Raw genomic sequence first — 14,029 nt, 5'->3', positions numbered from 1 at the left:
AGTAAATTTTGCAACCTTGGACGCCTGCGTGTTTATTCTGCCCCGGTGCTTAAATGGAAGCTTGTCTGGGTATGGAATCGTAGTCTGGAAATTGTCTCCGAGATTTGGAGGCATTGCTTTGTTGTCTTGTAGCTTCTAGTGTGCTGTGGAGATGTGTGATCCCACTCCGATTCTTAGTGCTTTGAGTGAATGCTGATTTTTCTCTCTGAAACTTTTAGGGTCTTTTCTATGTCCCCAGTGCTGTGAAGTTGTGGGACCATGTGCCGTGGTTTGGGAGGGGTCTGTATTCAGTCATTGCCTATGGACTTAATGAACTATTTCTGTCTTGAAACCTATGCCCTATAGTTATTGGAAATTTTCTTGATAGTTGATTTCCTTCCCTTTGTTTTCTTCTTTGGTTCTCTTCTTATTCAGACATTCAACCTCTCCTTTTCTTTTCTTTCCTTCTTCTTTCATTTTCCTGCTCTCTTGTTATTTCTTCAACTTGACTTTTAGCCCTTATATTGAGTTTGTCTCTCTGTTATTTTGTTTATTTATTTTTTGTTGTTGTTGTTGTTTTAGAGAGAGACAGGGAGACAGGAACATTGAGCTGTTCCTATATGTGCCCTGACCAGGAATTGAACTGGCAACCTCTGCATTTCGGAACGACACGCCAATCAACCGAGCTAGTTATTGATGGATTTTCAGAGAGACAGAAAGAGGAAGGGAAAGACAGGGGAGGGATGAGGGAAGTATTCATTTGTTGTTTCACTCAGTTAAGTATTCATTGGTTTGCTTCCCATGTGTGCCCTGACCAGGGGTCAAACCTGCAACCTTGTTGTTTCTAGAGCAGATCATGGTCTAACCAACCGAGCAACTGGCCAGGGCCTGTTTTTTATTTTTTAAATTTTATTATTTATTTATTTATTATTTATTTTTAATTTTTTTTACAGGGACAGAGAGAGAGCCAGAGAGAAGGATAGATAGGGACAGACAGACAGGAATGGAGAGAGATGAGAAGCATCAGTCATCTGTTTTTTGTTGTGACACCTTCGTTGTTCATTGATTGCTTTCTCATATGTGCTTTGACCACGGGCCTTCAGCAGACCGAGTAACTCCTTGCTTGAGCCAGCGACCAAGCTGATGAGCTTTTTGCTCAAGCCAGATGAATCCGTGCTCAAGCTGGTGACTGCGGGGTCTCGAATCTGAGTCCTTCCTCATCCCAGTCTGATGCTCTGTCCACTGCACCACCACCTGGTCAGGCCTGTTTTTTTTTTTTTTAATTTAATTTAATTTATTAATTAATTAATTTGTTTGTATTTTTCTGAAGCTGGAAACGGGGAGAGACAGACAGACTCCCGCATGCGCCCGACCGGGATCCACCCGGCACGCCCACCAGGGGCAGCGCTCTGCCCACCAGGGGGCGATGCTCTGTCCCTCTGGGGCGTCGCAGACGCGACCAGAGCCACTCTAGCGCCTGAGGCAGAGGCCACAGAGCCATCCCCAGCGCCCGGGCCATCTTTGCTCCACTGGAGCCTTGGCTGCGGGAGGGGAAGAGAGAGACAGAGAGGAAAGCGCAGCGGAGGGGTGGAGAAGCAAATGGGCGCTTCTCCTGTGTGCCCTGGCCGGGAATCGAACCCGGGTCCTCCGCACTCTAGGCCGACGCTCTACCGCTGAGCCAACCGGCCAGGGCCGTTTTTTTTTATTTTTAAGAGCTCCTTTGTGTTTTGAAATTTTTTCTACCTGCATAGTTTCATTTTTATCATTTTGTTAATTAGATGCATTTATCATTTTGTTCATTTGGACTGCTTCCTTTCTATGATGGGATTTCCTTAAATCTCTGGTAGTCACTGACTACCTATTCATGAACGGGGTTTTGTATGTTTTCTTTCTTTTTTTTTTTTTTTCTTTACAGGGACAGAGAGAGAGGGATAGATAGGGACAGACAGACAGAAACGGAGAAAGATGAGAAACATCAATCATCAGTTTTTCGTTGCGACACCTTAGTTGTTCATTGGTTGCTTTCTCATATGTGCCTTGACTGCGGGCCTTCAGCAGACCGAGTAACCCCTTGCTTGAGCCAGCGACCTTGGGTCTAAGCTGGTGAGCATTTTTTATTTTGCTGAAGCCAGATGAGCCCATGCTCAAGTTGGCGACCTTAGGGTCTCGAACCTGGATCCTCGCATCCCAGTCCAATGCTCTATCCACTGAGCCACCGCCTGGTCAGGCTTATATGTTTTCTATTGTTGCTGTAACAAGTGACCATAAACTTAGTGTAGTGACTTAAACAACATGGATTTGTCTTACATTCCTGTAATTTGAATGTCTGATGTGGGGCCCTGGCTGGATAGCTAGGTTGGGTAGAGCATCGTCCCAATACACCAAGGTTGCAGGTTTGAGCCCCAGTCAGGGCACATATGAGAATCAACCAATGAATAATACATAAATAAGTGGATCAGCAAATCGATGTTACTTTTTCTCTTTCTCTCTCTAATCAATAAGTAACAATTAAAAAACAATAGTCTAATGTGGGTCTCACTGGACCAAAATTAAAGTGTTAGTAGAACTGCATTTCTTTCTGGAGAGTCTAGAGCAGAGTTTATTCCTTGACTTCTTCTAACTTCCAGAGACCACAGAAATTCCTTTGCTCTAACCTCCTTTCCTCCATCTTCAAAGCCAGCAACGTTGCATCTCGGATTTTCCCACTGCGGTTATGTTCCTTTCTGGCACAGCCAGGAAAGATTCTTTGCTTTTAAGGACTCATGTGATTAGATTGGGTTTGCCCAGATAATCTAGGACAATTTCCCACCACAGGTCTTCAGTTATCACCTCTGCAAAGTCCCTTTTGCCATAGAGGCAGTAAATTCATAGATTCTGGGAATTAAGATAAAGACATCTTTGAGAGGGCTATTGTTCTGCCTTCCACAGGTTCTAAACAGCTGATTATCCAGTCTTTATGTGCGGTTTGGGGGGATAGGAGGTTTCAGTGCACTGTAAGGTTGGTTACAATTTGGCCAAACCTTTTCCTTGGGAAACCTTGATGTCAAATTTTTTAGATCTTTGTTCTCGGTCCTAGAGTAGTTACTTACTCTTTATATGTGATGTTATGTTAGAAATAGTTGGCATGTTTTTAATGTTGCATGTTATAAAATGTATATTGAATTTTAGAACATAAATATATAAAATTACACAGAAATATTATAACTGATCATTTACTGTCAGAGCCAGCATTTATAAAGTCTTTTCTTGAACTTTTTAATTTGAAAAATTTCAAATACATAGAAATGAAAGATTATGTAGTTGGTATTTACTCACATACTCAATTCCTAAATTTAAATATATTTTTTTTAATTTTTATTTTTTATTTTTTACAGAGACAGAGTGAGTCAGAGAAAGGGATAGACAGGGACAGACAGACAGGAACGAAGAGATGAGAAGCATCAATCATTAGTTTTTCATTGTGCGTTGCAACACCTTACTTGTTCATTGATTGCTTTCTCATATGTGCCTTGACCATGGGGCTACAGCAGACTGAGCAACCCCTTGCTGGAGCTAGCGACCTTGGGCTCAAGCTGGTGGAATTTTGCTCAAACCAGAGGAGCCCGCGCTCAAGCTGCAACCTCAGGGGTCTCGAACCTGGGTCCTCCGCATCCCAGTCCAACACTCTATCCACTGCGCCATCGCCTGGTCAGGCTCAATTCCTGAATTTGATCATTATTTATATTTTCAAAGAACCAATTATTATCTGTTTTATATTTCATATATTTTTGTCCTATCTGTATTGTTTTCTACTATTATTGCTTGATTTATTTTGCTTTTCCTTTTTTAGCTTAAGATGGAAGCTTAGATCATTAATTTTATACCTTTTTATTTTCTGATATGACTTAGTGCCATATATTTCCTCTAAGGACTGCAGACTAGCTATATCCCACAAATTCAGACATATTGTGTTTTCATTATTATTTGCAATAATTTATCATTTTGCTTATGGTTTCTTCTTTCACCCATGAGTTATATAGATAACTATATAATGTATTGGTATTTTTATAGAACTATATAATATATTGGTAAGTTTTTATTTAACTGTATACTATATTGGTAAGTTCTTAAGCTCATGGTGGTGGATATAAGTTTTGCAAATTCTTATTTTTGCTTGGAAACTCAAATTTTGTCATTGGCAACCAAGATTTTAAGTTTTCCTTGATCTGGAAAGCTTCTTTGTTAATTGTGAAAAAACACTTCCACTTAAATACGTAAGTCTAGATAACTGTAATTTGTCAATTGGTCATTTTTTTCATGTAAAAATGATGGTTTATGAAAAAAAACTGCTAGTTCAGCTCTTACCTCAATGCACAATTTCTCTTCCTTGTGACAGTTCATTGGACTTTGATATTTATTATGTTTTTTATGTATTCCCATTTTATCATATAGAATATTGAAAAAATATATATATACTCAAAGAGTTGAGATTTTAAAAAATTAATTATTATACCACTTTATCAAGGATATTCTTAAGTGAAATTGTTGTTTAAAAATAACAAAAACAACTTAGAGTGCCTGGCAGCAGCAATGAATCATGTAAGGATTACTAAAGCAGTTTGGTGCCCCGCCTGGCTTCTTGCTAAAGAGCTCACATTTGTAGCCATTAGTGCTTTTGCACCATCAGTGTAAATATCAATATATAACATCTATTATTAAAAATTTTTTTTACTTGGGCCCCCTAAAAGAGTCTTGGAGACCTTAGGGGTCCATGGACGTTACTTAGAACATCTCTCTAAAAGGACAAAGTATTAGCTTATTAAAAGGAATATAGTAAAAGTTTTTCTAACTCATCTCCTATTAACTGACTTGCCAGTAACATTAACCTTCATTCCTTATGTAACCTAGCAGCAACTCTCACAGAGAGACCAAGGCTGGTTGGCCATTCTTTTCTATGCCCACTCTTTTCTGTTCCTGCCAGTAGAGTTAAGTGCTTAGCAAATATCAGTTGTATTTGTTCTCAAACCAGTTAATGCCAGTTTCATTATTATCTGTAATTACAAGATGTTAATACTATTATATAAATATTATTAAGTGTGAATATAAAAATAAAAAGAATCGATTTTTTTAGATATTTATTTATTCATTCTATAGAGGAGAGAGAGAGAGAGAGAGAGAGAAAGAAAGAGAGAGAGAGAAGGATAAAGAGCAGGAAATATCAACTCCCATATGTGCCTTGGCCAGGCCAGCCCAGGGTTTCGAACTGGCAACCTCAGCGTTTCCAGGTGGACACTTTATCCACTGTGCCACTGCAGGTCAGGCAAAATAATGTTTTAAAAACCAACTTCAGTGCTTTAGAACAGTGGTCCCCAACCTTTTTTGGCCATGGACCTGTTTAATGTCAGAAAATATTTTCACGGACCAGCCTTTAGGGTGGGACGGTTAAATGTATCATGTGACCGAGACAAGCGTCAAGAATGAGTCTTAGACGGATGTAACAGAGGGAATCTGGTCATTTTTTAAAAATAAAACATCGTTCAGACTTAAATATAAATAAAATGGAAATAATGTAAGTTATTTATTCTTTCTCTGCAGACCGGTACCAAATGGCCCACGGACTGGTACCAGTCCGCGGCCCGGGGGTTGGGGATTACTCCTTTAGAATGACTGACGGAAAAGTATTGTTATAACTTAGTGTGGATGAGATTTGTAAAGGTTTAGAAGAAAACAAAAAAAATATGGAAGAATTCTACAGTTTTTCACAAATATCTGTAATTTCATCCTACATTATAGAGAAAACAAAACTAGAAATTGTGATGATGTGTTTCGTGCAGGAAGAAACAATGAAACTGAAATATGTAGACCCATATTTAAAGAAAGACTTTTAGCTCACCTAAAATACTGGTGAGTGTGTACATGTATGTATTTTAAGCAAAAATAAAGTTAACAAATTAATACTTGTCTAATTTTTTTTAATTCCCCACTTAACCAGCCTTCCCAGTCAATTGTTTAACCTCTGGTCAGAATCATACTATATAAAATAGTTCCTTTGCTGCCATGCAGGAGCTAGAAGCAGGTTTCCTTTGGTTTCCATGATGGTACAATACACTCTTTTTCCTTCCATTGTAACACTTTGTGTCTAAGCCCTGGTAAGATTTTATTGGGAAAGGATTTAGATAACCTTTTAGAAATATAGCTACTACAGGCCAGATTTTATAATGATTTAGTAGTGATGAACCCAGTGGTACCATGAACTATTATTATTATTATTTTGTATTTTTGTGAAGTGAGAAGCAGGAAGGCATAAAGACAGACTCCTGCATGCGCCTGACTGGGATCCACTCAGCATGCCCACTAGGGGGTGATGTTCTGCCCATCCAGGGCATTGCTCCGTTGCAACCGGAGCCATTCTAGCACCTAAGGCAGAGGCCATGGAACCATCCTCAGCACCCAGGCCAACTTTTGCTCTAATGGAGCCTTGGCTGTGGGAGGAGAAAAGAGAGACAGGGAGAAAGTAGAGGGGGAAGGGTGGAGAAGCAAATGGGCACTTCTCCTGTGTGCCCTGACCGGAATTGAACCTGGGACTTCTACACACTGGCCAACACTCGACTGCTGAGCTAGCCGGCCAGGGCCTTGGCTTCCTATTTTAACTCAGGCCACACACTGTTAAAATATTTGCCAGATAATTGCATTAAATAATTAATGTAGCAAGTCAAGCAGAAATTTGGCTTCCCAGGAAAATGACAGTGTACAATTGAACAGGACAGCTTTGGGACTTCTCCAAAAGATAGTCAAAGGACCATAAAGGCGGTGCAGTTCATTTTATGGGAAGATTGAGGTGGAGCAATAGTTAGAGTCAGTTCATTCCATTCATTTGCATCAGCTTTTTAGCTACTCTCTCTATCATGGTGTTGACCAAGTGAGCCTGTCCAGATTGAGAGCTCATAAACCATAGACCATGCTACCTTCGCCTTACCCAGGCTGTTTTAGCAAGGCGACTGTGCGAGCAGAACCTCTCATGCAGGTAGAAAGGGGAGGATGAGCACTAGTTAAGTGGGTATGCCAGAGAGCTTGGCCTGGTTATCATATGATCTGTGCTTCCGATCTCTTCGGATATATTCTACTACCTCTCATGAAGAGGAAACATTGAAGATAAAAATTCTTAACATCTTGATGTTACCAGAAGCCTGAGAGAGAAAAGAGTTCCTTCATAATTTTCACATTAAACATTATGCTTGTGTGTAATGGAGAGGGTCATTGATTCTGTGTCCTTAAACCTCTTGGATTGTACTTCCAGTTGTGTCCTTAAGTTCTGAGTAATAGACACTTAAAAAGCGTGGCAGAAGCATGAGCCTGGTGGCACTCATTTTGGTGTCTTTTCCTTCACAGGCTGGTGAAAGATGCTCCCTGGGATGAAGTCCCGCTTGCTCACTCCCTGGTGGGTTTTGCCACTGCCTATGACTTCTTGTACAACTACCTGAGCAAGTCACAGCAGGAGAAGTTCCTTGAAGTGATTGCCAATGCCTCGGGATACATGTATGAAACCTCGTACAGGAGAGGCTGGGGATTTCAGTACCTGCACAACCATCAGCCCACCAACTGCATGGCGTTGCTCACAGGAAGCCTAGTTCTGATGAACCAAGGTACATGTGGGCACAACGAGGGGTGCCCCAGCTGACATGAGTCATGTTGTGAGCAAAGCATTTTTTTTTTTTCTGAAGCTGGAAACGGGAAGAGATAGTCAGATTCCCGCATGTGCCCGACCGGGATCCACCCGGCACACCCACCAGGGGCGACGCTCTGCCCACCAGGGGGCGATGCTCTGCCCCTCCGGGGTGTCGCTCTGCCACGACCAAAGCCACTCTAGCGCCTGGGGCAGAGGCCAAGGAGCCATCCCCAGCGCCCGGGCCATCTTTGCTCCAGTGGAGCCTTGGCTGCGGGAGGGGAAGAGAGAGACAGAGAGGAAGGAGGGGGGGTGGAGAAGCAAATGTGCGCTTCTCCTATGTGCCCTGGCCGGGAATCGAACCCGGGTCCCCCGCACGCCAGGCCGACGCTTTACCGCTGAGCCAGCCAGCCAGGGCCGAGCAAAGCATTTTTAAAATTAGTCTTAGTACATGTTCCTACTTGGTCCTAACAAAGCCTATGAGATGAAGTAATACTTAGAGCATCTCTTAGAGAATTGAGAGACATCTCTTTCTTCATTTCTGTTGATACATTAGCATGAAGCTTATTTAATTATGACTTTTTGATGGTCTTAAGCCATATTCTTATAGCACAGGATCAGTGGTAAATAGTTTTTTACAGAGAATGCTGACAATGAAGACAACCAGTTTGGATAAATGAAGTTTAAAAAGCTAGACAGGCGGTTTATTCTTTTAAACAAATGGTCCTTGCGCAGATACATATCATTACTTCAGTACTCTTGAAACAACCAATCAAAATCACTTAGGTCAAATTGGGAAATAACTTTTGTGGATTGTCCAGGTACTTTGCCTTAATGCAGTGGTCCCCAACCTTTTTTGGGCCACGGACCAGTTTAATGTCAGAAAATATTTTCACAGACCAGCCTTTAAGGGTGGGACGGATAAACGTATCACGTGACCGAGACAAGCGTCAAGAGTGAGCCTTAGACGGATGTAACAGAGGGAATCTGGTCATTTTTTAAAAATAAAACATCGTTCAGACTTAAATATAAATAAAACGGAAATAATGTAAGTTATTTATTCTTTCTCTGCGGACCAGTACCAAATGGCCCACAGACCAGTACCGGTCCGCGGCCCCCGGGGTTGGGGACCACTGCCTTAATGTATAATATGGCTAATATTACATTTTCTCTGTTCTTTTAATTCTGACTGAATTACAGCTCCTGTGGAAGTCTGTGAATGACTGAATAAGAAGCAGCTCCAAGATTACAGTGAATTATTAAGATAATAAATATATACTTGGAGCTGGCAAATCTAAATTAATTTAACTCTTGATTATATTCCCCATCAGAATAAATAGGCATTTTGTCGATATTGTAGCATCATATTTTCTCAAGTGTGGCTTTCTCTCTTGTTACATCAGCCAACCATCACTTTTAATTGGATCTTAGAGAAAAAGTAACATTAATATTCTCACATCAACCCTATAAGGTTGCTGGGATTTGGACCCAGTTCTGGTCAAACTCAGAGTTCAATCTCTTTTCACTGTATTTTGTTGCTGCTCTTGGAATAGAAATGTAAAGTATGCTAATAAGAAAAGGCTAATTAAGAGGGTGAGTTTCATCCTAGCTCCCTTTGCCCACTACTTTCACAAAAACAAAATTTAATCCCAAGGTGTTTGCCTGGTTCAGATTAGAGCAAAATTTGTACTTCTCCTCTGGCAGGAGTTGTCATATGAATATTATTTTCTGATTAAAGTGAGAAGTTTCTCTAGGGTACACTTTTCCGGACCCCTAACATAACTGGGGCTGTTTACATGCATAAACAGTTTACATTTATAAGAAGATTGGGGAGAAAAAAGAGGTGAGATCTCTGGCTCTGCGCCTCTCAGTTGATACTTGGGTGTGTAGTCCTTACTTTCTTGGCGTGCTCACTCCAACTTTAGGACCAGCTTTGGCCAGGCGGTTTTAGTAGCTTATGTTCTCCAGACCAGCCTTGGAGGTAGGTACTGACTGAGTAGCTTAGAGCACACCTGTAGTCACTTGACTCCCATAAAAACTCAAAAGTGGGAGAATTAGAATTTTCTGTCTGTTCTGCTAACCTGTCTAAGGCTTGGTGCACAGGACCACAGGATCACTTGTGAGGAGTTTATAAATCAGTTGGAAAGAAGAGATGTGAAATGATTAGCCAGTAGTTAGTTACAGTAGCACCAGGGAATGAAAGGAGGTGTTATGAAGCTATGGTTACATAGCAGTTGAGTGTATTAAGTTTGAATTCAAAAGAACAATGCTTTTTGGGTGAGTTTGAGAAAGTTCATGGAACTTTGAAGGATGCACAGGATATGGTAAGTGAAAATGATGAAGAAAAGCCTGACCAGGTGGTGGTACAGTGGATAGAGCATCAACCTGGGATGCCGAGGACCCAGGTTCGAAACCCTGAAGTCGCTAGCTTAAGCATAGGCTCATCCAGCTTGAGTCCTCACCAGCTTGAGCAGGGGATCATAGACATGACCCTATAGTCGCTGGCTTGGGCCCAAAGGTCACTGGCTTGAAGCCCAAGGTCGCTGGCTTGAGTCCAAGGTTGCTGGCTTGAGCAAGGGGTCACTCGCTCTGCTGTAGCCCCCCTGTCAAGGCACATATGAGAAACCAATCAATAAGCAACTAAGATGCCACAATGAAGAATTGATGCTTCTCATCTCTCCCTTCCAGCCTGTCTGTCCCTCTCTCTCTCCCTCTCCTTCTCTCTCACTAAAAAAAAAAAAAAAAAATTAAAAAAGATAATAAAGAACATTCTAAATAAGAGTGGTGGAAAAATATCAATAAACAACACAGTATGTCATTTGACTGATTTGAAGTTTACAGAGTATGTTAGTGGACATTGCCTCATATCTCCTGAACAGAGTTGTTACTAGAAAAAAATAAGGAAAATCAAGTAACATGATATCCAGGGAGCAGTGAGTAACAGGCCTGATTGCAGGCATCAGTCACATTGGTGCCTAGTTGCAGATGGGGAGAGCACAGCGGGAAAAGATGAAAACGGTTGGAATTTTAAACCCGAGCAATTAGAGAATGGAAATTGAAAAGTATCCAGAAGCCTGGCATGTCAGGTGTGGAGCTGGATGGGAGACAGGTCCAGGGTACAAGCCAAGCCTGAGAATAGTGTTCCCACATTAGACGGGAGTGGGAACTTCGCCTGGGACCTGGGTTTAGGCTGGGGACTGTGGTAGCTGGGCCTCTGGAAGCCCCCACCCCAGCATTCCTCATAGACCTGGACCTGGGTTTAGGCTGGGGACTGTGGTAGCTGGGCCTCTGGAAGCCCCCACCCCCAGCATTCCTCATAGACCTGGACCTGGGTTTAGGCTGGGGACTGTGGTAGCTGGGCCTCTGGAAGCCCCCACCCCCAGCATTCCTATTAGACCTGGCCCATGTTTAGCACACACGACTGCGGAAGTGAAGCAACAGGACTCCACCAACATTAGGAGGCAGTGGGCTTAATTTTGTCCTCAGGGCTTTTGTGTTTTAAATACAAGAAAACAAAAACAAACCTTAAATCTCAAGACCTGGGTTCAGATCAAAGTTCTGTTCATTTTTAGTCATGTGCCAGCAGTCTCAAACAAGTCAGCATTTCTGCAATTTTTGAGTAATAATGCATAATTGGGTTGTTAAAAGGATTAAGTAAGATTATGTTCAATGCTGTATAAATTACAAATGTTATAAAAATGTGAGGAGTTGTTATTGCTACTTAAATGCTAGTCTCATAAGCATTATGGAAAGCTAGCATTTCCGAGTTGTAAAGATTTTTTAAAAGTTTCTAGACTTTTAATTTGCAGTTGGAGAGGTTGAAGGATGTGACAGGTTGGAGAACTGCTTGAACAAAATTATGTAGCACATTTTTGGCTGACTCGACTCTCAGCTGGGGGGTTTTTTTGCCCTTAAGTTACCACTCCAGTGGTCTCTTCACCCCACTGTGCTGCCTGTTCAGATCCCGAGGAATCTAAAAGCACTAAATAAATAAATAAATAAATAAACAAACAAACAAACAAGGAATTGTTTTCTAATGTGAGAACAAATTGAAGGCTATTTAGCTTTTATAGTATTTGCAGCTTATACAAATGCTGTAAAATAACGGTGAAAGTTTTGTAAAGTGATAAAACTTCAAAAATATTTTCAAGGAGTAGTTTTTAAGAAAATTGAATTAAAAGTCTCAATATACAGGTCTTTCTTTTCCTGCCAACATAATGTTATGTGCATTTTGTGATTTTAGATGTAATGTCGTTTCAGTTAATTAAAAATTAGAAAAATGACTGATACTCATTTAAAGATTTATCTCCATTGAATTAATAAATGACCTGTGTTCAAGAACTTCTTGACTTACATCATGTACCCGTCACAAAACTGGATTAGCAGGATATTATTTATAATGTTCATAAGTGAGAGTTTTGTAAAATGCAGTTTGTAATGTAAACTAGTCAGATAACCCAGAGAGTTTTATTTGGCTATATTTTTGTTTATATTTTATTATAGCCTTAGTGATTGTTTCCACATGTTTTTATCCTTCAGGGTATCTTCAAGAAGCCTACTTATGGACCAAACAAGTTCTGACCATCATGGAGAAGTCTCTGGTCTTGCTCAGAGAGGTGACAGACGGCTCCCTCTATGAAGGGGTTGCATACGGCAGCTACACCACTAGATCACTCTTCCAATATATGTTTCTTGTTCAGAGGCACTTTGACATCAACCACTTTGGCCATCCGTGGCTTAAGCAACACTTTGCATTTATGTATAGAACCATCCTGCCAGGTATAGTGAGGAATCACAAGTGGGTCAACGTGAACAATTGTAATTTTTCCTGATTATGAAAATGGACTCGAGAAATGTGGGGTTCGAGCCATATTGCAATTTAGGAGACTTTTTAAAGAAAATAAAAGTAGAATTCTGTAAGAGGTAGAGCCAGAATTTCTTGGGCATTAACATGAGGACCTGTGGTTTAGATATTGAAAAGCTTGGAACATAACAGATCAAATATAATTTGTAGCCTCCACAGAACTTTTATTATTGTATATGTAAATCTTTCGTATGTTTACAAATTAATTTTCATGAACCTAAACAGAATATGAGCATTTAAGATTACATGTTAATTTTCCTTTATGTATGATCCTTGACCAATCCTGTTTTGGTTTTTAGTTTATAATTATTTTCTTCCAAACTATAGAGATATGAGTAAAAATGAAAGCTTATACCTACATATTTAAGTTGGAGCTTTAGTATTTTCTTTAAATATTTTATTGAAATAAATAGTATAAAATATAGGAATATAAACAAAAAAAGAATTTCTAGAAAGCTAATCTCTTGTTGCTGTGTAGCTTAGTCTTAGAGAACTGGCTTGAGAAAAAGGTAATGTGTGATTTAAGAACTTAATTTATTTCTGGGAAAGCTTTGCAACTCTCTTTATTTCTAAACAGGACTGAAGATGTTAGACAAAGCTTAAGACTCATCAGGATGAGTTCCTCTTCCTGTGAAATGCAGTCTTTAAATGATGATTCTAGACGTACAGCAAAGGATTCAGTAGTTACATCATTTTGCTGTGGCCGTATACAGATGGATTGGATATAATCTCCATTATTGGATTAGTTTTGCAAAAACTACTACAGAGCAAAAGAACCACATTAAGATTTAGTTTAGACTTTGATTCAATACTCTGTTTTATTGTTTGTTCTTAGACATGCAGGAGAGACCTCTTTTGTAGTTTATCTTGATAACCAAAGGACATCCATAGTAAGGGACCTTTGATGTTCTCAGTGTTTTGTTATTTGAGCTGAGATCTAGCAGCCAACCACAGCAGGGCTGGGGTCTGCTGTGAGCTGTGTATGTGGTTACTTCTTAAGCTGGAAATGACATTATGATGAACACCTCTGAGAAGAGGATTCAAATATTTGTGTCGATTAATTCAACAAACCTTTCTTGAATACTTGGGTGTCGGGCCAGGGATTCAGAGAGGAATGAAACGTACCGTCTGCTCACAAGGAACTCACAGATTAGTAGAAGATTCAAAAAAATCACATTTTATAATAAGATTTTATTTAGAAGAGCACTTACTAGACTGCTAGAAGCAAAAGCATTAGCTGTAAATTATGGAAATATAGTCATGGTAACATTTAGAAGGGATTTTGTATTAAATCAATCTGTTTCAACATTTCCGTCTTTTTTCTCTACAGTGGCTATTCTAGTAGTGATTAGTTCTCTCTGACCCAGAGTTTCCTTCCTTTCTTTTTCAAGAATGCCGGGACCATATCCTGTCTTACCTGCTTTTATTTTTCTGATCGATTTCAGTATGATCTTTGCATTTTCCCTCTTTCTTTTTAGCTTCCAGCAGTACATACTGGCAGGATCTTCTGTAGGAATTGTTTTCATCCCGTCGAAAGTCTAAAC

General features: G+C 40.2%; 1 protein-coding gene and 1 non-coding gene across 6 annotated transcripts in view; one reads left to right on the top strand and one right to left on the bottom strand.

Moving 5' to 3' along the window:
• Positions 1-14,029, top strand: part of DSE (dermatan sulfate epimerase) — a 68,772-nt gene that overhangs the window by 48,152 nt on the left and 6,591 nt on the right. For all 5 annotated transcript variants that reach the window (XM_066373401.1, XM_066373399.1, XM_066373398.1 and 2 more), the window contains 2 exons: positions 7,348-7,601; positions 12,161-12,400. In XM_066373401.1, the coding sequence (XP_066229498.1) occupies positions 7,493-7,601; positions 12,161-12,400 (349 nt within the window). In that variant the 5' untranslated portion in view covers positions 7,348-7,492. The remainder of the gene's footprint in view (positions 1-7,347; positions 7,602-12,160; positions 12,401-14,029) is intronic.
• TRNAS-AGA (transfer RNA serine (anticodon AGA)) lies at positions 1,597-1,672 on the bottom strand. The gene has a single exon. It is a non-coding gene; the product is annotated as a tRNA-Ser (tRNA).

The sequence above is a fragment of the Saccopteryx leptura genome, chromosome 3, assembly GCF_036850995.1.
Source record: "Saccopteryx leptura isolate mSacLep1 chromosome 3, mSacLep1_pri_phased_curated, whole genome shotgun sequence".
Taxonomy (NCBI): domain Eukaryota; kingdom Metazoa; phylum Chordata; class Mammalia; order Chiroptera; family Emballonuridae; genus Saccopteryx; species Saccopteryx leptura.
This window is presented reverse-complemented; position numbering and strand designations above follow the sequence as displayed.